Source organism: Oncorhynchus gorbuscha, linkage group LG11 (assembly GCF_021184085.1).
Source record: "Oncorhynchus gorbuscha isolate QuinsamMale2020 ecotype Even-year linkage group LG11, OgorEven_v1.0, whole genome shotgun sequence".
Classification (NCBI taxonomy): domain Eukaryota; kingdom Metazoa; phylum Chordata; class Actinopteri; order Salmoniformes; family Salmonidae; genus Oncorhynchus; species Oncorhynchus gorbuscha.
The window spans coordinates 42430724-42458295 of NC_060183.1; the positions used below are offsets into that span (position 1 = coordinate 42430724).

The 27572-nt window shown below is 41.0% G+C and overlaps 1 protein-coding gene across 1 annotated transcript in view; it reads right to left on the minus strand.

Annotated features, from left to right (window-relative positions):
- LOC124048675 (calmodulin-regulated spectrin-associated protein 1-B-like) overlaps positions 1-27572 on the minus strand; it is a 114140-nt gene that overhangs the window by 43945 nt on the left and 42623 nt on the right. The window contains 2 exon segments of the mRNA XM_046369690.1: positions 11724-11804; positions 13340-13501. Coding sequence (XP_046225646.1) covers positions 11724-11804; positions 13340-13501 — 243 coding nt within the window.

The window sequence follows — 27572 nt, forward strand, 5'->3', positions numbered from 1 at the left end:
AGCCTGGTCGTTGTGCCACTGCCTCGCCACAATATTGCCACTCTCTGACTGGCCAAGGGCTGATCTCCCTAGTAAAGTCACCTCTCCCCTCACACCTGCCCTTCCCATCCTACCCGACCTCCCATCCCAGGAGCCTGGACCCTCTCTTCATATTTCAAGACTGCATTAAGACATTGACTCGGAGACAGACCAAGCCCCGCTCAGATAGAAAGGATGGGAGGTAGTAAGCATTATCATCGTACTGTTGTCTATACTACTAGGGGTGTTGTCAGTTGTAATCTTTAACCCATTCATATGAACTCCACTCTTAGATCTGTTATTGTTAGCGCAAAAGATGAGTTCAGTGTGGTCTGCTCACCCAGTGCTTTAAGTTCAAATGTGAATTCCATAAACTTGAACACCCCCTTGGTTTTCAAATTATGTAGAGGGCTTGGGCTGTTGCATGATAGCAATCAAAGCTCATGTATGTCCGTTTCTAACATTCCATCATTGGTTACTCAGAGTTCCTCGTATTGACATTGGCTGCAGCCTCAGGCCCTATAGTGTTAACCTTGGAAAAGCAATTCCAATATTTTTCCTTCCTCTATTACTATTAGGGATAGACCAAATGGTGCAGTTCTATGCAACCTTATAGTCATTACAACTATATCAATATCAACCATCAGACAGGGCCTGCAACCGCCTATTGAACCTAGCTTGTTTGAGTTGGATTTTAAAATTGTGACTTTAAAATTTGTAAAGGACTTGGGTTGATGCATCTGAACATTAGGAGCTTACTTCCTAAACTGGATTACATCAAGATCTGGTTTATGCAGACAAATCCGGATATTCTGGTATTGACTGAATTTGGGATCTCTCGGGACATTCTGGGCTCTGATATTAACATTGCGGTTTATCATCTGTTCAGAGCTGATAAGACAGAGGTGGTGGAGTGGCCATTCCAATTAATAATAACTAATAATAACTATTGATATCCATTTCCCTTTACTAAAATCCGAAGTTATTATACTGGGTGACAATCTAAAAAAACATGTGTAATGATCTAAACCTAACCCAGCAGGTGACTAAGCCTACACGGCCCAACCCTAGAGATCCTTCAAAATCAACTCTGAGCAATCGGGGGAGAAGGACCCTGGTCAGGGAGGTGACCAATAACCTGATGGTCACTCTGACAGACATCCAGAGTTCCTCTGTGGAGATCGGAGGACCTTCCAGAAAAACAACCAACTGTGCAGCACTTCACCCATCTGGCCTTTATGGTAGAATGGCCAGACGGAAGCCACACCTCAGTAGAAGGCACGACAGTCCACTTGAAGTTTGCTAAAAGGCAACTAAAGGACTCTCAGACTATGAGAAACAAGATTCTCTGGTCTGATGAAACCAAGATTGAACACTTTGGCCTAAATGCCAAGTGTCATGTCTGGAGGAAACTAGGCACCACTCATCACCTGACCAATACCATCCCTACAGAGCCAATACCATCCCTACACAACATCATGTTGTGGGGATGTTTTTCAGCGGCAGGGACTGGGAGACCAGTCAGGATCGAGGGAAAGATTAACAGTACAAAGTACAGAGAGATCCAGAGAACTCAGGACTTCAGACTGGGGTTAAGGTTCAACTTCCAAAAAGACAATGACCCTAAGCACACAGCTAAGACAATGCAGGAGTGGCTTCGGAACAAATCCCTGAATGTCCTTGAGTGGCCCAGCCAGAGCCCGTACTTGAACCCGATCGAACATCTCTGGAGAGACCTGAAAAAAGCTGTGCAGTGACGCTCCCCATCCAACCTGAGAGCCTAAGAGGATCTGCAGAGGTGTATGGGATAAACTCCCCATGTACAGTAGTGCCAAGCTTGTAGCTTGATACCCAAGAGGACTCGAGGCTGTAATCGCTGCCAAAGGTGCTTCATCAAAGTGCTGCGTTTCTCCCATAATACTTTTTTCCATACATTTGCAAAAATGTCTAAAAACCTGTTTTTGGCTTGTCATTATGGGGTATTGTGTTTAGATTGATGAGGGGAAAAAAATATGTAATGCATTTTAGAAGAGCTGTAACAACAATATTTTGAAAAAGTGAAGGGTCTGATATATAAACAGTATCTATTGTGTTTAATGTGTATGTTATATTGTATTATACAGGGCACATTTGGAAAAGTGAAGGGTCTGATATATAGACAGTATCTATTGTGTTTAATGTGTATGTTATATTGTATTATACAGGGCACATTTGGAAAAGTGAAGGGTCTGATATATATAAACAGTATCTATTGTGTTTAATGTGTATGTTATATTATACATATCATCTTTGTAGTTGTAAGTGGTAGGGGCTTGGTGCCTGTGTGCGAGTGGAAGGTGCACACAGAACAGAAGGAGCGAATGAGACGAGTCCATAAAGACAAACGCTCATATAAATGACAAAATATAAAAACATTGATACTTGCATTAACAGCATTTGGAACATCGCACTGAAATATACTATTAAATTAATTTGATATATTGCCCAGCCCCGAGAGTCAAGAGACAGTGGTGATTTATTTATTTATTTTTCCTTTATTTAACTAGGCAAGTCAGTTAAGAACAAATGCTTATTTTCAATGACGGCCTAGGAACAGTGGGTTAACTGCCTGTTCAGGGGCAGAACGACAGATTTGTACCTTGTCAGCTTGGGGGTTTGAACTTGCAACCTTCCGGTTACTAATCCAACGCTCTAACCACTAGGCTACCCTGCCGAATGGAAGTTGCATACAGGGGATAGCAGTGCAGCAGTTTAGAGGCGGTGAAAGGGCCGGGTTAATGGGGTGTACGTTACCACGCGAGACAACACCACTGGTTCCAATAAGTCAGTGCATGTATAAGATCAGGCTGGACAGAGACACAGAGAGATGATTATGGACTCATGCGGTCCCCAGTCGCACACAAGTATGTATTAAATACACACATTTAACCCCTTATTTTTATCACAAATATTCTCCATTTAAGTGATAACGCCAGAGAAGCCGGTGTTTGGAAGATATATTGGTACGGGTGTTGTTAGGCCCGAGATGAAGTCAAGTTGGCAAAAGGTAGTATTTTTAGGACTGGCTCTTTCACCAAAGGCTATAGCCTACATGGCTCATACATTATATTTACAAAAGTGTGTACACCCCTTTCAGTGAAGGGAAATATTAATGCTACAGCATACAATGACATTCTAGATGATTCTGTGCTTCCAACTTTGTGGAAAAACTTTGTGGAAAAAGGGGAAGGCCCTTTCCTGTTTCAGCATGACAATGCCCCCGTGCACAAAGCGAATTCAATACCGAAATGGTTTGTTGAGATTGGTGTGGAAGAACTTGACTGCACAGAGCCCTGACCTCATCCCTATCTAACACATTTGGGATGAATTGGAACACCGACTACGAGACAGGCCTAATTTCCCAACATCAGTGACCGACCTCACTAATGCTCTTGCTGCCGAATGGAAGGAAGTCCCCGCCACAATGTTCCAAAATCTAGTGGAAAGCCTTCCCAGAAGGGTAGAGGCTGTTATAGCAGCAAAGGGGGGACGAACTCCATATTAATGCCTCCGATTTTGGAATTAGATGATCGTTGAGCAGGTGGACATATACAGTGGGGATAACAAGTATTTGATACACTGCCGATTTTGCAGGTTTTCCTACTTACAAAGCATGTAGAAGACTGTAATTTTTATCATAGGTACACTTATACTGTGAGAGACGGAATCTAAAACAAAAATCCAGAAATTTTGCATTTTATTGCATGACATAAGCATTTGATCACCTACCAACCAGTAAGAATTCCGGCTCTCATAGACATGTTAGTTTTTCTTTAAGAAGCCCTCCTGTTCTCCACTCATTACCTGTATTAACTGCACCTGTTTGAACTCGTTAACTGTATAAAAGACACCTGTCTATATACTCAATCAAACAGACTCCAACCTCTCCACAATGGCCAAGAACAGGGAGCTGTTTAAGGAAATCATAAATAAAATTGTAGACCTGCACAAGGCTGGGATGGGCTACAGGACAATAGGCAAGCAGCTTGGTGAGAAGGCAACAACTGTTGGCGCAACTATTCAAAAATGGAAGAAGTTCCATGACAGATGACAGTCAATCACCCTAGGTCTGGGGCTCCATGCAAGATCTCACCTCGTGGGGCATCAATGATCATGAGGAAGGTGAGGGATCAGCCCAGAACTACACGGCAGGACCTGGTCAATGACCTGAAGAGAGCTGGGACCACAGTCTCAAAGAAAACCATTAGTAACACAATATGCCGTCATGGATCAAAGTCCTGCAGCGCACGCAAGGTCCCCCTGCTCAAGCCAGCGCATGTCCAGGCCCGTCTGAAGTTTGCCAATGACCATCTGGATGATCCAGAGGAGGAATGGGAGAAGGTCATGTGGTCTGATTACACAAAAATAGAGCTTTTTGGTCTAAACTCCACTCGCCGTGTTTGGAGGAAGAAGAAGGATGAGTACAACCCCAAGAACACCATCCCAACCGTGAAGCATGGAGGTGGAAACATCATTCTTTGTGGATGCTTTTCTGCAAAGGGCACAGGACGACTGTACCGTATTGAGGGGAGGATGGATGGGGCCATGTATCGCGAGATCTTGGCCAACAACCTCCTTCCCTCAGTAAGAGCATTGAAGATGGGTCGTGGCTGGGTCTTCCAGCATGACAACGACCCGAAACACACAGCCAGAGCAACTAAGGAGTGGCTCCGTAAGAAGCCTCTCAAGGTCCTGGAGTGGCCTAGCCAGTCTCCAGACCTGAACCCAATAGCAAATATTTGGATGGAGCTGAAAGTCCGTATTGCCCAACGACAGCCCTGAAACCTGAAGGATCTGGAGAAGGTCTGTATGGAGGAGTGGGCCAAAATCCCTGCTGCAGTGTGTGCAAACCTGGTCAAGAACTACAGGAAACATATGATCTCTGTATCAAATATTAAGTTCTGCTTTTCTGATGTATCAAATACTTATGTCATGCAATAAAATGCAAATTAATTACTTAAAAATCATACAATGTGATTTTCTGGATTTTTGTTTTAGATTCCGTCTCTCACAGTTGAAGTGTACCTATGATAAAAAATTAGACCTCTACATGCTTTGTAAGTAGGAAAACCTGCTAAATCGGCAGTGTATCAAATACTTGTTCTCCCCACTGTACATTCGGTCATGTAGTGTATTATAAGACAGGTGTGCCATTTTAGCAATGAGCAGGCTCCTGTAGCTTAACAGAAGTAGTAGCATTGTGGCAAAGTTAAAGATGGCTGAAGGATGGGGTTGCCTTTCTGCATTTGTTTGGGCTACCCCAATGGGTTAATCATTAGCTAGTATAATGAAACTCAATACCATAACAATACCACTGGGAAAAACACCATAAAGTCAAATATACAGCACGGTTACTGTATAAAACATGTGGTCAACTCTCCATGCAGGGAGCTAGGCCACTGGCTGTGCAGGCTTTTGATCCAGCCCTGCTCAAACACACCTGAGTCAGCTTAACAATGTCCTGTTGAGCAGTTGATTTGTAGAATCTGGTGTGTTAGAGTAGGGCTGGAACAAAAGCCTCCACACCCAGTAGCTCACCTGGTGGTACTATGCTATAACATTAGAATATTATTAGACAAAAAGTCTAATAAAATCAGGTATCAAATGGCAAAGCTTTGAAGCAAGATAGCTAAGTAGAAGGGCTCTAGACTGACTTTTTCCAGTGCCAGGTAAGACATGTTTGAAGTTAGGTATTTCATCTAATACCTTCATTTTTAATGAACCTTTATTTAACCAGGTAGGCTAGAACAAGTTCTCATTAATAACTGCGATCTGGCCAAGATAAAGCAAAGCAGTGTGACAAACAACAACACAGAGTTACACATGGAATAAACAAACATACAGTCAATAGTACAATAGAGAAAGTCTATATACAGTGTGTGCAAATGAGGTAGGATAAGGGGGGTGAGGCAATAAATAGGCCATAGTGGCGAAATTATTACAGTAGGTCAAATTAAACTCTGGGATGATAGATGTGCAGAAGATGAGTGTGCAAATAGTGGTACTGGGGTGCAAAGGAGAAAAATAAATAAAATGAATAACAATATGGTGATGAGGTAGTTGGATGGGCTATGTACAGGTGCAGTGATCTGTGAGCTGCTCTGACAGCTGGTAGTTAAAGCTAGTAAGGGAGATATGAGTCTCCAGCTTCAGGGATTTTTGCAGTTTGTTCCAGGCATTGGCAGCAGAGAACTGGAAGGAAAGGCGGTCGAAGGAGGAATTGGCTTTGGGGGGCTTACTGTGAGGAACTATAGTTTTAATAAATCATTCGCAATGGATGTTAAAAAAACACTTTCCTACATTTCCGTGCAGCAGGCCAGGTACTTCTATGAATGCTCAGGCACACGCGCGCTCCGTCAACATTATCAGGACAGAGAAGCCAGACACATGCCCATTGCTCCCATGGAGCATTCCAAACAAAAGACAATGAAAAATGGACATGTAAATTATGGTTATTTCTCACTAGTGTAGCAGGGTGTGAACTCTGTAAACATGTTTCCATTGAGAATGGTAAATGACTAATTAATACATGCATTAACAGAAATAAATGTAACCAAGTAACATGGATTAACGGTACATATACTACTGGTGACCTATGTAATTGAGAATTGATTAAACAGTTTTATCGAACGCGAACAATTCACATAATGAAACAATGAATGTGCAAGAATTGGCAGGAGACAGCTGAGCCATTCTGGAGAGGGACATGCCTATATCTTTGCCATTCAGCCCTCCCCTTCTTCTTATCTCAACATTTGAAATTATACTCAAGACACATTATCTTCACACTTACACTGAACACAAATATAAACGCAACATCTCGAAGAGTTACAGTTCATATAAGGAAATCAATGGATCGATGCAGTCGTACACGTCGATCCAGAACATTCCCAAACATGTTCAATAGGTGACATGTCTGGTGAGTATGCAGGCTATGGAAGAACTGGGACATTTTCAGCTTCCAGGAATTGTGTACAGATCCTTGCGACATGGGTTTCATACTGAAACATGAGGTGATGGTGGCGGATGAATGGCACCACAACGGGCTTCAGGATCTCATCATGATATCTCTGTGCATTGAAATTGCCATCGATAAAATGCAATTGTGTTCATTGTCCGTATCGTATGCCTGCCCATACCATAACCCCACTGCCACCATGGGGGGCACACTGTTCACAACGTTGACATCAGCAAACCGTTCATCCACATCTGCCATCTGCCCAGTTCAGTTGAAACTGGGATTCATCCGTGAAGAGCACACTTCTCCAGCGTGCCAGTGGCCATCGAAGGTGATCATTTGCACACTGTAGTCGGTTACAACGTCGAACTAGTCAGGTTGAGACCCTGGTAAGGACGAAGAGCACGCAGATGAGCTTCCCTGAGACGGTTTCTGACAGTTTGTGCAGAAATTCTTTGCTTGTGCAAACCCACAGTTTCATCAGCTGTCTGGGTGGCTGGTCTTAGACGATCCCGCAGGTTAGGAAGCCAGATGTGGAGGTCCTGGGCTGGCAGAATTACACGAGGTCTGCAATTGTGAGGCCAGATGGATGTACTAGCAAATTCTCTAAAACGACATTGGAGGATTATGGTAGAGAAATTAACATTAAATTCTCTGGCAACAGCTGTGGTGGACATTCCTGCAAACAGGATGCCAATTTGCACGCTCCATCAATAATTGAGACATCTGTGGCATTGTGTTGTGACAAAACTGCACATTTTAGAGTGGCCTTTTATTGTCCCCAACACAAGGTAATGTGTAATGTATGTAATGATCGTGCTGTTTAATAAACTTCTTGATATGCCACACCTGTCAGGTGGATGGATTATCTTGGCAAAGGAGAAATACTCACTCACAGGGATGTAAACGCATTTGTGCACAAAATTGTAAATAAATAAGCTTTTTGTGCATAAGGAAAATTTCTGTGATCTTTTATTTCAGCTCATGAAATATGGGTCCAAACATTTGACATTTTGTGTTCATATTTTTGTTTTAGATGCTTTTCTCTGACAGCTGAAACTCAATAATCAAGGTTTATACAAATCGCTGTTGAAAACTAAATATTAGTCTCAAAGAAATGTGAGATGTCGAGATGCTTTTTATAGTGGATATCAAGTTTATACATTCCCTGCCTGGGCTGATGAGACAGTGTATTGCACAGTCAGATAGAACAGAGTAAATAGGCATTTTAACATCATAGACTTAGCTGGTGGTAACTTGTGGAATAGACACCGTCTGGAATGTGCTTTTAGCCAATCATCATTCAGGATTAGACCCACCAGTTGTATAAAATTTGATAGACAACACTAACTAGAGGTGGAACGATAAACCAAAAATTACCAAAACCTACATTGCCCTCTTACCGAAGCAATTTTGCTTACGTTGGTAATGTTGGCAGTTAGGCTACACAACGTTCCTGCTTAAACCATTATTTGTTGTCTGGGCTTTAGAAGCTTCTGATAGGCTAGTTGACATCATTTGAGTCAATTGGAGGTGTACCTGTGGATGTATTTCAAGGCCTACCTTCCAACTCAGTGCCTCTTTGCTTGAAAACATGGAAAAAATCAAAAGAAATCACCCAAGACCTCAGAAGAAAAATGGTTGACCTCCACAAGTCTGGTTCATCCTTGGGAGCTATTTACAAACGCCTGAAGGTACCACCACGTTCATCTGTACAAACAATAGTACACAAGTATAAACACCATGGGACCACACACAGCCGTCATACCGCTCAGGAAGGAGACCCGTTCTGTCTCCTAGAGATGAACGTACTTTGGTGCGAAAAGTGCAAATCAATCCCAGAACAACAGCAATGGACCTTGTGAAGATGCTGGAGGAAACAGGTACAAAAGTATCTATATCCACAGTAAAATGAGTCCTATATCAACATAACCTGAAAGGCCGCTCAGCAAGGAAGAAGCTAGTGCTCCAAAATCACCATAAAAAAGCCAGACCACTGTTTGCAACTGCACATGGGGACAAACTTCATACTTTTTGTAGAAATGTCTTCTGGTCTGATGAAACAAAAATAGAACTGTTTTAACATAATGACCATCCTTATGTTTGGAGGAAAAAGGGGGAGGCTTGCAAGCCAAAGAACACCATCCCAACGGTGAAGCACGGGGGTGGCAGCATCATGTTGTGGGGGTGCTTTGCTGCAGTAGGGACTGGTGCACTTCACAAAATAGATGGCTTCATGAGGGAGGAAAACTATGTGGATATTTTGAAGCAACATCTCAAGACATCAGTCAGGAAGTTAAAGCTTGGTGGCAAATGGTTCTTCCAAATGGACAATGACCCCAAGCATACTTCCAAATTTGTGGAAAATGGCTTAAGGACAACAAAGTCAAGGTATTGGAGTGGCCATCACAAAGCCCTATAGAAATCCTATAGAAAATGTGTGGGCAGAACTGAAAAGGCGTGTGCGAGCAAGGAGGCCTGACTCAGTTACATCAGCTCTGACAAAATTCATCTAACTTATTGTGGGAAGCTTGTGGATTCTACCCGAAATGTTTGACTCAAGTTAAACAATTTAAAGGCAATGCTACAAAATAGTAAGTGAGTGTATGTAAACTTCTGACCCACTGGGAATGTTATTCTGACATTTCACATTCTTAAAATAAAGTGGTGATACAAACTGACCGAAAACAGGGACTTTTTACTTGGATTAAATGTCAGGAATTGTGAAAAACTGAGTTTTAATGTATTTGGCTAAGGTGTATGTGAACTTCCGTCTTCAACTGTAATTGAGACGATGCCTCAGCGGTAGCCTGGGCAGTCGCTAGTGGGCGTTATGGATCTCCACTATCGTATGGGCTTGATGTGCACAATCTGTAATACACTTCTGTATGCCTATTTTCCCTATTTTCTCTACCTTCTAGCCATTCAATCTGGTTGAGGAGGAAAGCCTTTACAGCCTGAATGGAGAATGTTTTATGCACAAGTGTATTTCTGAAGCATCTGCATCTCAGTGCAAGAGGCGTCACTATAGTACCTGGTTCGAATCCAGGCTGTATCACATCAGGCAATGAGTCCCATAGCGCGGTGCACAATTGGCCCATCTGGGTTTGGCTGGAGAAGGCCGTCATTGTAAATAAGAATTTGTTCTTAACTGACTTGCCTGCCTGGTTAAATAAAGGTGAAATAAAAAGTAAAAAAATAAAAACCTATTTTAAAAATCTTTCCAACAATCTCCCTTCAATAATCACAAATCTTAAAAGAGCAACTATAGGCCTACTGCTGCATTGGCCTATAGGCTATGAGTTCCATGCACTCATTTCTTTAGCCGGCAATTGATCACGGTGTTTCAATGTGTCCATATAGCTGAGGCTGGTGCTCTCACATTAGTGTAATTTTAACTTTTAGATTTGTATCTCTTGAATGGTGAATGGGAGTCGCACTTAAATGACTAGTTGAGAAATAAAAATAGTAGCTATTTTTAGTCGTGCACCGAAAATGTTTTAAACACGGGATTGTAATTAAGAATTGTTGCGCAATGAATGGTCTTGCAAAAGCACATGTTTTACTCCAGCAACAACCAGTAGAGGAATAGGCTCTGTATGCTGTGTGTGATAGTTGTGTTGGTAAAAAAGATACATGTTCACTAACAAAAATACACACAGGCTAATTTCATTCCACTCAATTATGCAAATTAACCTATAGACCGATAAGCATGATGGTCAAAGGCATTTACATTGACTGGTATTTCCATCAATGAAGAAAAAGCAATATTTAGCATTTGCAATGGGATTTTATTTCTCCTGGTCATTTTGGCCAACAAAAGTTTTATTTATCGGCTTCTTATATAATGTTTTGGGCCAAAAGCCGCAATTGGCAGCTAATGAAAACCTGAGACACACACAATAGCAGAAGCTGTAGTCATTTCCACTTACAGGTACAAGCTTCCAGTAACATTTGGAGGGAGACTAAGTATTCAAAAGACAGGGGGTGAGGAGTTTAGGGAGACAAACAGGAAGAGCAGCAGACAGTTCAAAGGTCAGATGCAGTGACAGGAAGAGATCAGGTCCACACTTCATGGTTAGACTATGGGTCGCATCTCAAAATAACACTATTAGCCTGTATAGTGAACTACTTTTATTGGCTAAGGTCTAAAGTAGTGCACTATATTGGGAGAATAGGGTCTCTAAGAAGGTTCAAATCAAACATTTAGAGTTGATCGTAACAGGCCAATACAGGGACCAGAAAAATACAGGCTGACATGGAAATGCTCATGTTAATTATAACGTCAACCTAAAATGTAGTGTTTCACCCAGGTTTTTTTATTTGGCGGGGTGCTGTAACTAGAGGCCCCAGAAACAGTATCCAGGGCTGCTGACATCAACATTTCCTGTTACAAACAATTAAAGGCACACATTGTTTTAGGGAGAGGGTAGAGGTAGGCAGGGAGCCCGTTCGCACCTTAGCAATGGTAGGTGAACACTGAGGGATGGTAATAAGAAATTGAAGATAGAGAAAGTGAGGGTGAGTGAAAATGAAAGAAATCGTGAGGAAAAAAATGAAAGAAATGCAGATAGTGCCAAAATAGCCCTTTAAATTGAATTGAAAGAGAGATGGCTCGCGAGAGACAGCGAGAGAGAGAAAGACAGTGAGAGTGAAAAAGACAGCGAGAGTGAGCGTGCGAGACAGCGAGGGGAAAACGTAAGAATACCTTTTGGTGGCTGGGGGACTCTAGCAGATGCTGCTTGATTTTGGTCTCTTTCTCTGTGATCTCCTTCATCTTCATATTCACCTGGGGGACAGACAAGGGTCAGTACACTACACACATAGTCCCACTTTCTCACACTCACACAATAGCAGGCTTTTGTCCGATAAAATAATAGAAAACCTGAAAAATAAAATTGCCGCCAGCCAACAGTCTGGGAGAAGAAATTCCTGTTGCATAATACTGCTTTTTAGCCTATTCATTTTTGGAAATGTAAATACATTTGACAGGTCATGCTTAGTGGTTAATTTTCTTAATTTAGTGGAATTAAATTGGCGCGTGTACAGTATATTCGTCATGCTCTTATTTATCACACGCGTACAGCATACAGAGCCTTTGAGTGGAAAATCTGTCAAGACAGCACAAAATTGTGGTGCTTTCAAGACAACTGGGAACTGAAAAATATGAAGTCAAATCATGACATCAGTAATCTTCAGGTCGGAGCTCTAGAAAGAGTTAGAATTCCGAGTTGGATGACCAGTTGACTTGAACGCACTGAAATCAGAGATTTGCGAGTTCCCAGTTGTTTTGAAAGTGGCATCAAACGGCAATGGAAGGCAGGCTTCATTAGCACGTCATCAGCGCGTCACATACCACTGCACTCGTTCTGCCCCTGAGCAAGGCAGTTAACCCACTGTTCCACGTGCACCGAAGACGTGGATGTCGATTATGGCAGCCCCCCGCACCTCTCTGATTCAGAAGGGTTGGGTTAAATGCATTCAGTTGTACAATTGACTAGGTATCCCCCTTTCTCTTTTCCAATGAGCTGGAGGCAGTATGCATTTAGAAAACATATACTTAATTGTTTGAAAGCTTTAACGTTGAACGTTTTAATACACAAGACATGTCTTACCATGCTTCAAAGTAGCCCATTAGATCTCCTCTCTTTCTAAATTTCTAACTGATATTTTCATCTCGGTCACATGAAACAGTTCTCATGTGTAGTGTCCTTCTCATGTCCAGTTCTCATGTGTAGTGTTTTCCTGCGAATTGCACTTTGGAACAAACATTTGCACGCAGCCTACTGCCTTTAGCATATTAATGCGCTTACAATGTGAAGAAATACGTTTATAAATATTTTAAGTTAAACATTCTGATCTTTTGCATCAGACTCATTGTTTTTCAAAGTAAAAAAAAAAGAACATGTAAACTATTGTAGGCCTACTGGTTATATGAATTTGGGATCTATCGTCCCACAACTGTCCCCGAGTCTGTTTGGAATAGGCTATTTATTTCTCAACAAACTTTTCTACTATAGTAGAATGACACACATAGGCTAGTGATTTTGCCGTTCGTTACTTGTCGTGTTGGCTGAGGAAAAGTAAAAAAGTAGTTATCAGAATTCAGTAAGAAGGACCGCACATCATTGCATCCTCGACTTGAATGTTCAGTTAATTCTAAATGTCATTCTGAGCACCGTGGGTGGACGCCGTGATCAGGTTATGCACCCAATGCATATGGATCCGGTAAATGTCTTAAATGTCCGCTAAATTAAAATGTTGCCGGTTAAATGTCCGGTGACACATTTTCCTAATGGAAACCCTGACGCACGCACGGCTCACCTTGTTGATCCAGAAGACCATGGCGTCCTCCAGGTCAAAGGGCAGCTCCTTGGCGGCGCTGAAGGTGGAGAAGCGTTTGACGCAGCCTACCACCTGCTCTATGCTGATCATCTCCACTGTGTAGGCCATCATCAGGGAATCAATTAATGGTATGTGGGAACTCTGTACACACAGGGGAGAAACAATATATGTTTAGCATGTTTGCTCCTACCCTACTCGATTGATCGTTTAAGGCAGTGGTTCCCAAGCTTTTTATAGTCCCGTACCCTTCAAACATTCAACCTCCAGCTGCGTACCCCCTCTAGAAACAGGGTCAGCAAATGTTTTTTTGTCATCATTGTAAGTCTGCCACATACATTTATTAAACACAATAATTTGTTTTTGTCACACCCCGGCTCGTGGGAAGTGACAAAGAGCTCTTACAGGACAAGGGCACAAATAATAATAATGAATAATTTAGCTCTTTATTTAACCATCTTGCATATAAAACCTTATTTGTTCATTGAAAATTGTACTGTAATTATATATATAATATACAAAAGTACTGTACCAGTCGAAAGTTTGGACAGAACTACTCCTTCCAGGGTTTATTTTTATTTTTACTATTTTCTACATTGTAGAATAATAGTGAAGACATCAAAACTTTGACATTTTTATTTTATTTCACCTTTATTTAACCAGGTAGGCAAGTTGAGAACAAGTTCTCATTTACAATTGCGACCTGGCCAAGATAAAGCAAAGCAGTTCGACACATACAACGACACAGAGTTACACATGGAGTAAAACAAACATACAGTCAATAATACAGTATAAACAAGTCTATATACGATGTGAGCAAATGAGGTGAGATAAGGGAGGTAAAGGCAAAAAAAGGCCATGGTGGCAAATTAAATACAATATAGCAAGTAAAACACTGGAATGGTAGATTTGCAATGGAAGAATTTGTAAAGTAGAAATAAAAATAATGGGGTGAAAAGGAGCAAAATAAACAAATTAATTAAATATAGTAGGGAAAGAGGGAGTTGTTTGGGCTAAATTATAGGTGGGCTATGTACAGGTGCAGTCGCTCTGGATAAGAGCGTCTGCTAAATGACTTAAATGTAATGTAAATGTAGCTGCTCTGACAGTTGGTGCTTAAAGCTAGTGAGGGAGATAAGTGTTTCCAGTTTCAGAGATTTTTGTAGTTCGTTCCAGTCATTGGCAGCAGAGAACTGGAAGGAGAGGCGGCCAAAGAAATAATTGGTTTTGTGGGTGACTAGAGAGATATACCTGCTGGAGCGTGTGCTACAGGTGGGAGATGCTATGGTGACCAGCGAGCTGAGATAAGGGGGGACTTTACCTAGCAGGGTCTTGTAGATGACATGGAGCCAGTGGGTTTGGCGACGAGTGTGAAGTGAGGACCAGCCAACGAGAGCGTACAGGTCGCAATGGTGGGTAGTATATGGGACTTTGGTGACAAAACGGATTGCACTGTGATAGACTGCATCCAATTTGTTGAGTAGGGTATTGGAGGCTATTTTGTAAATGACATCGCCAAAGTCGAGGATTGGTAGGATGGTCAGTTTTACAAGGGTATGTTTGGCAGCATGAGTGAAGGATGCTTTGTTGCGAAATCGGAAGCCAATTCTAGATTTTAACTTTGGATTGGAGATGTTTGATATGGGTCTGGAAGGAGAGTTTACAGTCTAACCAGACACCTAAGTATTTGTAGTTGTCCACGTATTCTAAGTCAGAGCCGTCCAGAGTAGTGATGTTGGACAGGCGGGCAGGTGCAGGTAGCGATCGGTTGAAGAGCATGCATTTAGTTTCACTTGTATTTAAGAGCAATTGGAGGCCACGGAAGGAGAGTTGTATGGCATTGAAGCTTGCCTGGAGGGTTGTTAACACAGTGTCCAAAGAAGGGCCAGAAGTATACAGAATGGTGTCGTCTGCGTAGAGGTGGATCAGAGACCAGCAGCAAGAGCGACCTCATTGATGTATACAGAGAAGAGAGTCGGTCCAAGAATTGAACCCTGTGGCACCCCCATAGAGACTGCCAGAGGTCCGGACAGCAGACCCTCCGATTTGACACACTGAACTCTATCAGAGAAGTAGTTGGTGAACCAGGCGAGGCAATCATTTGAGAAACCAAGGCTGTCGAGTCTGCCGATGAGGATGTGGTGATTGACAGAGTCAAAAGCCTTGGCCAGATCAATGAATACGGCTGCACAGTAATGTTTCTTATCGATGGCGGTTAAGATATCGTTTAGGACCTTGAGCGTGGCTGAGGTGCACCCATGACCAGCTCTGAAACCAGATTGCATAGCAGAGAAGGTATGGTGAGATTCAAAATGGTCGGTAATCGGTTTGTTGACTTGGCTTTCGAAGACCTTAGAAAGGCATGGTAGGATAGATATAGGTCTGTAGCAGTTTGGGTCAAGAGTGTCCCCCCCTTTGAAGAGGGGGATGACCGCAGCTGCTTTCCAATCTTTGGGAATCTCAGACGACACGAAAGAGAGGTTGAACAGGCTAGTAATAGGGCTGGCAACAATTTCGGGCAGATAATTTTAGAAAGGGTCCAGATTGTCTAGCCCGGCTGATTTGTAGGGGTCCAGATTTTGCAGCTCTTTCAGAACATCAGCTGAACGGATTTGGGAGAAGGAGAAATGAGGAAGGCTTGGGCGAGTTGCTGTGGGGTGTGCAGTGCTGTTGACCGGGGTAGGAGTAGCCAGATGGAAAGCACGGCCAGCCGTAGAAAAATGCTTATTGAAATTCTCAATTATGGTGGATTTATCAGTGGTGACAGTGTTTCCTGTCTTCAGTGCAGTGGGCAGCTGGGAGGAGGTGTTCTTATTCTCCATGAACCTTACAGTGTCCCAGAACTTTTTTGAGTTAGTGTTGCAGGAAGCACATTTCTGCTTGAAAAAGCTAGCCTTGGCTTTTCTAACTGCCTGTGTATAATGGTTTCTAGCTTCCCTGAACAGCTGCATATCACGGGGGCTGTTCGATGCTAATGCAGAACGCCATAGGATGTTTTTGTGTTGGTTAAGGGCAGTCAGGTCTGGGGAGAACCAAGGGCTATATCTGTTCCTTGTTCTAAATTTCTTGAATGGGGCATGTTTATTTAAGATGGTTAGGAAGGCATTCAAAAAAAATATCCAGGCATCCTCTACTGACGGGATGAGATCAATATCCTTCCAGGATACCCCAGCCAGGTCGATTAGAAAGGCATGCTCGCTGAAGTGTTTCAGGGAGCGTTATACAGTGATGAGTTGAGGTCGTTTGACCGCTGACCCATTACGGATGCAGGCAATGAGACAGTGATCGCTGAGATCTTGGTTGAAGACAGCAGAGGTGTATTTAGAGGGCAAGTTGGTTTGGATGATATCTATGAGGGTGCCCATGTTTAAGGCTTTGGGGAGGTACCTGGTAGGTTCATTGATAATTTGTGTGAGATTGAGGGCATCAAGCTTAGATTGTAGGATGGCTGGGGTGTTAAGCATGTTCCAGTTTAGGTCGCCTAGCAGCACGAGCTCTGAAGATAGATGGGGGACAATCAGTTCACATATGGTGTCCAGAGCACAGCTGGGGGCAAAGGGTGGTCTATAGCAGGCGGCAACGGTGAGAGACTTGTTTTTAGAGAGGTGGATTTTTAAAAGTAGAAGTTCAAATTGTTTGGGTACAGACCTGGATAGTAGGACAGAACTCTGCAGGCTATCTTTGCAGTAGATTGCAACACCGCCCCCTTTGGCAGTTCTATCTTGTCTGAAAATGTTGTAGTTTGGGATTAAAATTTCAGAATTTTTGGTGGTCTTCCTAAGCCAGGATTCAGACACAGCTAGAACATCCGGGTTGGCAGAGTGTGCTAAAGAAGTGAATAGAACAAACTTAGGGAGGAGGCTTCTAATGTTAACATGCATGAAACCAAGGCTATTACGGTTACAGAAGTAACACAGAAATAATACATATGGAATCATGTAGAAACGGAAAAAGTGTTAAACAAATCAAAATATATTTTATATTTGAGATTCTTCAAAGTAGCCACCCTTTGCACACTCTCGGCATTCTCTCAACCAGCTTCATGAGGCAGTCACTTGGAATGCATTTCAATTAACAGGTGTGCCTTTTTAAAAGTGAATTTGTGGAGTTTCCCGATACAATATACACATTTTAAACTATTCATGCATAAATACATGTGTAGGGTTGGGTACTGTACAGTGGGCTCCAAAATTACTGGCACCTCTGATGGGCAATGCACCAACAATACTATAAAGAGAAACTCAAAATACTAACATGTGAGAATTTCACCATTAATGGCAACCTTAAAGATTATAGTAAATAACATCTACCAAAATTAAACCAGGAATTAAATTCCACTTATTTAAGTTTATATAAAAGTGTTAAGGAACTATATTGAGCCATTACATCACTTCCTGTTTCACTAGGGTATAAAAACATGGTAACACGCATGCAATGTCCCTTTGTCATCCAACACCATGAAGAAAACAAAAGAACTGGCAGTTCAAAAGAGACAGATGGTCATAGACCTTCAGAAATCTGGTAACGGCTACAAGAAGATACACAAATGATTGAATATACCACTGAGCACTGTCAGGGCAATTATTTAAAAAATCAAAAGACATGGAACAGTTAACCTCACGGGTAGAGGATGCAAATGCAAATCCCTCCAGGATAGGGAGGATGGTGAGAGAAGTAACAAAATCCCCAATAATCACTGAGAAAGAATTGCAGGCCAACAAGACAATGACCCAAAACATACCTCAAGATCGAACAAAATTTATGTTCTGCCATGGCCATCTCAGTCGCCGGACCTCAATCCAATAGAAAACCTGTGGGCTGAGTTGAAGAGGGCAGTTGATAAGCTCAAACCCAAGAATGGGAAGGATCTTGAAAGGATCTGGCATAGACTCCATGCTGTTAACCTTGCCAGAGGTGGTTGCACTAAGCACTAAATGAGTGCCAATAATTATGAAACAATTATGAACAATGTATTTATAACAGTTTAATAGTTCTTCCTTGTTTAGCAAGCAAATGGATCAAAGTTGGCTAGACTTGAAATATAAAGATGAGCTGGCTACTCACTAGCATGTGGGCTTGTGCTTGAGAGATTGTTTATGATACCCGTGTTAGTTTTCTATATTGCCTGCTACCAGAAGTTTGTCATTATTAGTGGATATGCATTGTGCATGTTTCTGGTTAAGTTTGTAACAAAAAATAGCATTTTCATAGACTTGAAAGCCAAATCAGTGATTATTGATAAAATAATTAAATTGGTCTTATGGTTCTGGAAGGCTTATATTTATCCTAGGTATAATTTTACAAGCCCTGAATTCATTAAATTATTCTCGACGGTTTGAAATGCAGTGTACTGACCTTTAATAGTGCAACAATGCTCATTTAGAAAAAACTCGGGCATAAGTTTAAAAAAAGGGAAAAAAGTGTTTAAGTGTTAATCTTGTGTTAAAAGATGCTTACAATGATGTTTAAAAATTGTGATGTGTTGAATTGTGTTTGGAAAATAAAAAATAGACAGGGGTATGCATATTTCCCTTTCAAGACGATTCCATACGTACCTTATCTAGATACATGGGCTCCGATACGATACATTTTAGCTAGAAACGTTTGAGTAGAGAACGAATCAATGCAATTCGGTTCGATGCACTAACATTTGTTGCATAAACACATTCATTCATTTCACATTAATTTCCATTCTAGATTCAAATCTGTTGCTGATGGAGTTCATGAGCTGGGCCTCTGAGCTGGATCTGTCTGAGCTTGACGTGTGTAAATTATGCATGTATACGGTGTATGTACTGTGTGTGTGTGTCAAACTAGGGAGGGCAATGTAGCCTGTCTTCTGTCCCCCACACTTTGGTTCTGAAATCACCATCACCCACTAATTAAATTGTAATTTTGCAAATTAAGTGTTTGAGCTAGTAAGGTATCAATATTTAAAATGTACAAATGAGCAATGGCATAGCCAATGAATGAATATATAGTACAACTTTGGATTTCACCCCCATCTCAAAATCAAATGGTTTTGATCGTTTGTAATTTTTTCGTGAGCTTCTTCTCTACTCCCGTGTAGGCCATGCAGTGCACCTCGCAAATGATCAACCACACACTGTATATCAAAACATGACCAAATATACAAAGATTGTTTAAAGCAAAACTATTCTTTAAAAAATGGTTCCAGAAGGGTTATTCGACTGTCCCCATAGGAGAAACCGTTTTGGTCCCAGGTAGAACCAACCTACCTGGAACTAAAAATGGTTCTTTAAAGGGTTCTTCTAAGAGGACAGTCAAATAACCCTTTCAAGTTCTAGACATCACCATTTTTTAAAAGAGTTGACCAAAATTATTGCTGATGATGAACCTGAACAATCTGAATAAAATCTATTGTAAACTCCGTTAATTAAGCATGTAGCCGGAGTTGCGTCTCCGGTAACTTACTTTTATTCTGCTAAAACAGCATTTTCAACAGTGCATATATAACAATTACCTAGCAAATGACATAGTCACTTAACTAATAAAGCCTAATCTAATGCTAAACGTGTTATGGGTGCCACACAGATGTGCAAGACCAGGAACAGGCCGCCTACCTCGCGTTGGTCATCGTGCGAAACTGGGCACAGTGCAGTTTGACGAGGCTACTGATATAGCCTAGGGTTGTTCGGCATGCACAATGACTTGTAGATAAATGACTGTTAACACAGTTAACGTTACATGCTTAGTTCGACACCGAAGGAGAGGACGCATTGGGTGTAAAAAAAAAAGAAAGGGCAAAACATTTTTGTGACTCCGCGATGCGTAACGTTTGAATCGATTTTCTGACTGCATGCTACATTTGGTTCGGTTTGGGGTCCGTGTACAGATGCAGTCAGTCGAATCTTAAACATTTGAATCGGGACCGAGTCATATGTGAATTGTTACATACCTAATAGACATGGTTTTAAAAAGGTGGTGGTAATATTTACCTTACAGAAAACCGGTTTCTGGCAAACATTTGGACAATTTGCAACTTGTGAACTTCTGGCAAACAACTCTGGGAAACTCAGCACGAATATTGAAATTATATCAGGGTTTTGGTTACTGTGTGTTAAACATTGAAAAGTATATACATAAACCAAGTCACAACTATAAATGAACTTACTTCACAGAGAAAAAAACGAAACATACTAAATGTAGTAAATATACTAAACAACATGTATTCAATGTCTTAACAGATAAAATAAATCCAATACAACTTGAAATCATCAGCATGGTAATGAAGAAAATAGCAAAGACAGGATATTTCCCAAATAAAATGTTTAATCTTTTTATGCAGCTACAACATTTACATGAGAGAAATGTGAAGTGAACACTATGGGGACATTGACCTTAGGATGTTTAAAGGGATAACAAAATAATTATTTACATGAGCCAAGTGATAACTGAGCAATAAATTAACCAATGGAAGTTTATAAGATAATTAGCTATTTAAAAAAATAATTAAAACAACAAAAACTAAATCAAACCCAGTTCGGAACTATTGCCTTTTTGAGTGAACTTTGGAGATTGTGACCCTGTGAAAGTCCTTCCTCCAAAGCTCGTTGAATGCATGCACTAAAACAAATCAGAAAACAAAACAAAATTATGATACTGAAAACAATGCATATTTTGGCATCTTAAAAGGTAGCAATGTAGTTATGCCTAATATGGCAATATTATTTCCCCAAAATGAACTATTGTTACTATAAAAAATGCTGGGTTAAAAATAACCTAATTTGGGTAATTTTGACAACCCAGCTCTGGGGTCAATATTGGACAAAACAAAGCATTGGGTTAATTCAACCCAGTGGATTTGGGTTTTGCTTCTAACCCAGCGACTTGGGTTGAGCGCTTGACTCAACTGTTGGATAAATTAGACTATATTGCTGGGTTAAAACCACCCAGCGTGTTGGGTAGTGACATACACCCAGCACATTGGGGTTGGGGATTGACCCAGTAGCTGGGTCATTTTTTTTCTCTCAATCTAATCCTAATTTCAATTTAGCCTTCTCTATCATCCCACCACCTATGTTTCTTACACACACCTAATCAAGATACAATGTTGAATTTCAAACAATTAATTTCTATTACCTGCATTTTAAAACATACATCACGTCAGAGAATATACAAGAATATATATATTTTTTTAAATAGCACATTGAAACAAAGCCCTATTATCTAAATATGTTTACCCGTGCCAGATTGAATGGACATTCACATTAACTGACACACATCAGCTAGCTTAGGCTATTTTAGGTGACAGTACACACCATGCTGTTGTTTTGCCATACATAAGTCTTCATTTGGGTCTAGTTAAAACATTGTTACACAGGTCAAGTGTAAAATATTACATTTGAAGTTCACTCGGAATGGCCGATTAATTAGGGCCGATTTCAAATGTTCATAACAATCGGTAATCGGCATTTTTGGACGCCGTTCATGCTGAGACTACATGGCAGGCTGACCACCTGTTACACAAGTACAGCAAGGAGCCAAGGTAAATTGCTAGCTAGCATTAAACTTGTCTTGTAAAAAAAACAATCAATCTTAACATAATCACATTGTTGACGATATTACTAGTTTATCTAGCGTGTCCTGCTTTGCATACAATCAATGCGGTGCCTGTTCATTTATCATCGAATAACAGCCAACTTCGCCAAACAGGTGATGATTTAACAACCGCATTCGCGAAAAAAGCACTGACGTTGCACCAATGTGTACATAACCATCAATCCCTTTCTTAAAATCAATACAAAAGTATATTTTTAAACCTGCATATTTAGTTAATATTGCCTGCTAACATGAATTTCTTTTAGCTAGGGAAATTGTGTAACTTCTCTTGCGTTCTGTGCAAGCAGAGTCAGGGTATATGCAGCAGTTTGGGCTGCCTGGCTCGTTGCAAACTGTGAGAAGACCATTTCTTCCTAACAAAGACCGTAATTCATTTGACAAATTTTACATAATTTTGACATAACATTGAAGGATGTGCAATGTAACAGCAATATTTATACTTAGGGATACCACCCGTTTGATAAAATACGGAACGGTTCCGTATTTCACTGAAAGAATAAACGTTTTGTTTTCAAAATGATAGTTTCCGGTTTTTACCATATTAATGACCTAAGGCTAGTATTTCTGTGTGTTTATTATATCCTAATTAGGTCTATGATTTGATAGAGCAGTCTGACTGAGCGGTGGCTCTTAAGCATTCATTCAAACAGCACTTTTGTGCGTTTGCCAGCAGCTCATCGATGTGCTTCAAGCATTGCGATGTTTATGACTTCAAGTCTATCAACCTCCGAGATTAGGCTGGCAATTCTAAAGTGCAAATAAGAACATCCAATAGTCAAAGGTATATGAAATACAAATGGTATAGAGATAAATAGTCCTATAATTCCTTTAACTACAACCTAAAACTTCTTAACTGGGAATATTGAAGACTCATGTTAAAAGGAACCGCCAGCTTTCATATGTTCTCATGTTCTGAGCAAGAAACTAAAACGTTATCTTTTTTTACATGGCACATATTGCACTTTTACTTTCTTCTCTAACACTGTGTTTTTACATTATTTAAACCAAATTGAACATGTTTCATTATTTATTTGAGACTAAAATGTATTTATTGATGTATTATACAAAAAAAAAAATTAAAAGTGTTAATTCAATATTGTTGTAATTGTCTTAAATATATACATTTTTTAAAATCGGCCAATTAATTGGTATCAGCCTTTTTGGTCCTCCAATAATCTGTATCGGCGTTGAAAAATCATAATCGGCTGACCTCTACACTATACTAAGGACATGGACTAATGACTCATTGCCTAATGTTCATTCATAAAGCACTTCACAGTCCCCAAAATGTAACATTTGTATTTAAAAAAAATAGTTGTCATAGAATGAAAGTGTATAATAAACGACTGCATGGCCACGCACGCCTCCAACTCAATCATCAAGTTTGCGGACGACACAACAGTGGTAGGCTTGATTACCCACAACGACGAGACGGCCTACAGGGAGGAGGTGAGGGCCCTCGGAGTGTGGTGTCAGGAAAATAACCTCACACTCAATGTCAACAAAACTAAGGAGATGATTGTGGACTTCAGGAAACAGCAGAGGGAACACCCCCCTATCCACATCGATGGAACAGTAGTGGAGAGGGTAGCAAATTTTAAGTTCCTCGGCATACACATCACAGACAAACTGAATTGGTCCACTCACACAGACAGCATCGTGAAGAAGGCGCAGCAGCGTCTCTTCAACCTCAGGAGGCTGAAGAAATTCGGCTTGTCACCAAAAGCACTCACAAACTTCTACAGATGCACAATCGAGAGCATCCTGGCGGGCTGTATCACCGCCTGGTCCGGCAACTGCTCCGCCCTCAACCGTAAGGCTCTCCAGAGGGTAGTGAGGTCTGCACAAAGCATCACCTACACCACCCGATGTTACAGGAAGGCCATAAAGATCATCAAGGACAACAACCACCCGAGCCACTGCCTGTTCACCCCGCTATCATCCAGAAGGCGAGGTCAGTACAGGTGCATCAAAGCTGGGACCGAGAGACTGAAAAACAGCTTCTATCTCAAGGCCATCAGACTGTTAAACAGCCACCACTAACATTGAGTGGCTGCTGCCAACACACTGACACTGACACTGACTCAACTCCAGCCACTTTAATAATGGGAATTGATGGGAAATGATGTAAATATATCACTAGCCACTTTAAACAATGCTACCTTATATAATGTTACATACCCTACATTATTCATCTCATATGCATACGTATATACTGTACTCTATATCATCGACTGCATCCTTATGTAATACATGTATCACTAGCCACTTTAACCATGCCACTTTGTTTACATACACATCTCATATGTATATACTGTACTCGATATCATCTACTGTATCTTGCCTATGCTGCTCTGTACCATCACTCATTCATATATCTTTATGTACATATTCTTTATCCCCTTACACTGTGTATAAGACAGTAGTTTTGGAATTGTTAGTTAGATTACTTGTTGGTTATTACTGCATTATCGGAACTAGAAGCACAAGCATTTCGCTACACTCGCATTAACATCTGCTAACCATGTATATGTGACAAATAAAATTTGATTTGATTACCAGAAGGCACCAGTAGTTGAATTAAAGGCAAACAAGCCACACACACATTACCGTTGGCAAAAAATCGGCACAGATACATTTAAAAACAAATTAAATGTCAATTTAACAGAACTATAAATAGTTCCTTAAGAGCATATTATGCATTGGAATGAGATACTCATGGCTCATTGATCTATTAATTCACAGGAACACATCAGCTGGAGGGATGTGCTTCCTCCTGTCAGTTCTCACACTACATACAAGAGTGGGCACTTATACACTACTGTTCAGTGGAAAAAAGACATGCTCGCAACACTCTTACTGTGGGGAATTCAGTTCCTGGCAGCTGATACACTATAGGAATTCCCATGCTGGGCAACAGTGGGAAAGTTAATGTCAAACACATAATAGGACTTGAAGCACACATCCAGTGCCACAAGCAGTGTACCTTGCTCCAATGCCAGTCCATTAATGGCTGTAAACACCTGTGTGCAGTCCCCAGAATTGGGGTCTGGTCCAGGGGCCTAACCAGAATTTTGGGTGGGGGGGGGTATAGGCCTAGAAAAATTTCAATAGGCATGTTTTATACTCATTAATTTAAAAAATAAATTGCGACGTGCACCGTATATTATTTCGTAATAGAATAGTTTTATACTTGTGCATAGTACTTGGAAGAACCTCGTTACATATACAAATAATTAAATATCCCAGCATATTAAAATTAGACACTAACTTTATACCAGTTGCCAACAACATAAAACTCATCTTCAGATGCACTTTACTCTCGATGGGCAAACAAGCCTATATTTGATGTTACAATTTTTACCACGGCGGGTAATAGTACTACAAAATGGTACCTTACCTTTAGTAGACATATCATAAGGTGTGACCTACATCACAAGGCACAGACTGCGAGTCTGAGTTGAATATGGTGCTGATTTCATCACAATCCAATGTATGTCAGTTCACGCTCAAAAGACAACAAACTGAAGTGGTTCAGTCGGGCGATTGTCATTGCCCGGCGCTTGTCATCATACTTTGAGATTATTAAATAAATTATGAACTTCACTGAATGGTGAATGTGTGAAGTGATGAGGTTGATAAATACTCCAGAATAAGACCCTCAATATTTATTGGTGACATGATGATCGATGCTTGGCTGCCGTTTGACAAATACAGTTGAAGTCGGAAGTTTACATACACCTTAGCCAAATACATTTAAACTCAGTTTTTCACAATTCCTAACATTTAATCCTAGTAAAAAGTCTGTTTTAGGTCAGTAAGGATCACCACTTTATTTTAAGAATGTGAAATGTCAGAATAATAGTAGAGAATGATTTATTTCAGCTTTTATTTCTTTTATCACATTCCCAGTGGGTCAGAAGTTTACATACACTCAATTAGGATTTGGTAGCATTGCCTTTAAATTGTTTAACTTAGGTCAAATGTTTTGGGTAGCCTTCCACAAGCTTCCCACAATAAGTTGGGTGAATTGTGGCCCATTCCTCCTGACAGAGCTGGTGTAACTGAGTCAGGTTTGTAGGCCTCCTTCCTTGCTCGCACACGCTTTTTCAGTTCTGCCCACAAATTTTCTATAGGATTGAGGTCAGGACTTTGTGATGGCCACTCCAATACCTTGAATTTGTTGTCCTTAAGCCATTTTCCCACAACTTTGGAAGTATGCCTGGGGTCATTGTCCATTTGGAAGACCCATTTGCGACAAAGCAGTTCTATATTTGTTTCAACAGACCAGAGGACATTTCTCCAAAAAGTACGATCTTTGTCCCCATATGCAGTTGCAAACAGTAGTCTGGCTATTTTATGGCGGTTTTGGAGCAGTGGATTCTTCCTGGCTGAGCGGCCTTTCAGGTTATGTCGATATAGGACTCGTTTAACTGTGGATATAGATACTTTTGTATCTGTTTCTTCCAGCATCTTCACAAGGGGGCGGCAGCGTAGCCTAGTGGTTAGAGCGTTGGACTAGTAACCGGAAGGTTGCGAGTTCAAACCCCCGAGCTAACAAGGTACAAATCTGTCGTTCTGCCCCTGAACAGGCAGTTAACCCACTGTTCCCAGGCCGTCATTGAAAATAAGAATATGTTCTTAACTGACTTGCCTGGTTAAATAAAGGTAAAAAAAAAAAAAAGGTCCTTTGCTGTTGTTCTGGAATTGATTTGCCCTTTTCGCACCGAAGTACATTCATTTCTAGGAGACAGGACGCGTCTCCTTCATGAGCGGTATGACGGCTGTGTGGTCCCAACCTGTTTATACTTGTGTAATACTGTTTGTACAAATGAACTTGGTACCGTCAGGCGTTTGGAAATTGCTCCTGTACCCGATGTGAAATGGCTAGCTAGTTAGCGGGGTGCACGCTAATAGCGTTTCAATCGGTGACGTCATTCGTTCTGAGACCTTGAAGTAGTTGGTCCCCTTGCTCTGCAAGGGCCGCGGCTTTTGTGGAGCGAAGGGTAAGGATACTTCGAGGGTGGCTGTAATCTATGTGTGCAGAGGATCCCTAGTTCAAGCCCAGGTAGGGGCGAGGAAAGGGACGGAAGCTATACTGTTACACTCCCAAGGATGAACCAGACTTGTGGAGGTCTACAATTTTTTTTCTGAGGTCTTGGATGATTTATTTTGATTTTCCCATGTCAATCAAAGAGGCACAGAGTTTGAAGGTAGGCCTTGGAATACATCCACAGGTACACCTCCAATTGACTCAAAGTATATCAATTAGCCTATCTGAAGCTTCTAGAGCCATGATATAATTTTCTGGAATTTTCCAAGCTGTTTGAAGGCACAGTCAACTTCATGTATGTAAACTTCTAGCCCACTGGAATTGTGATACAGTGAATTATAAGTGAAATAATCTGTTTGTAAACCATTTTTGGGAAAACGACTTGTGTCATGCTCAAAGTAGATGTCCTAACTGACTTACCAAAACTATAGTTTGTTATCAAGTAATTTGTGGAGTGGTTGAAAAACGAGTTTTAATAACTCCAACCTAAGTGTATGTAAACTTCTGAATTCAACTGTAATATCGCTCTTATCCATAATAGTCCCATAATAGTCTCATCATCTAGCTGTTGGCTAGAGC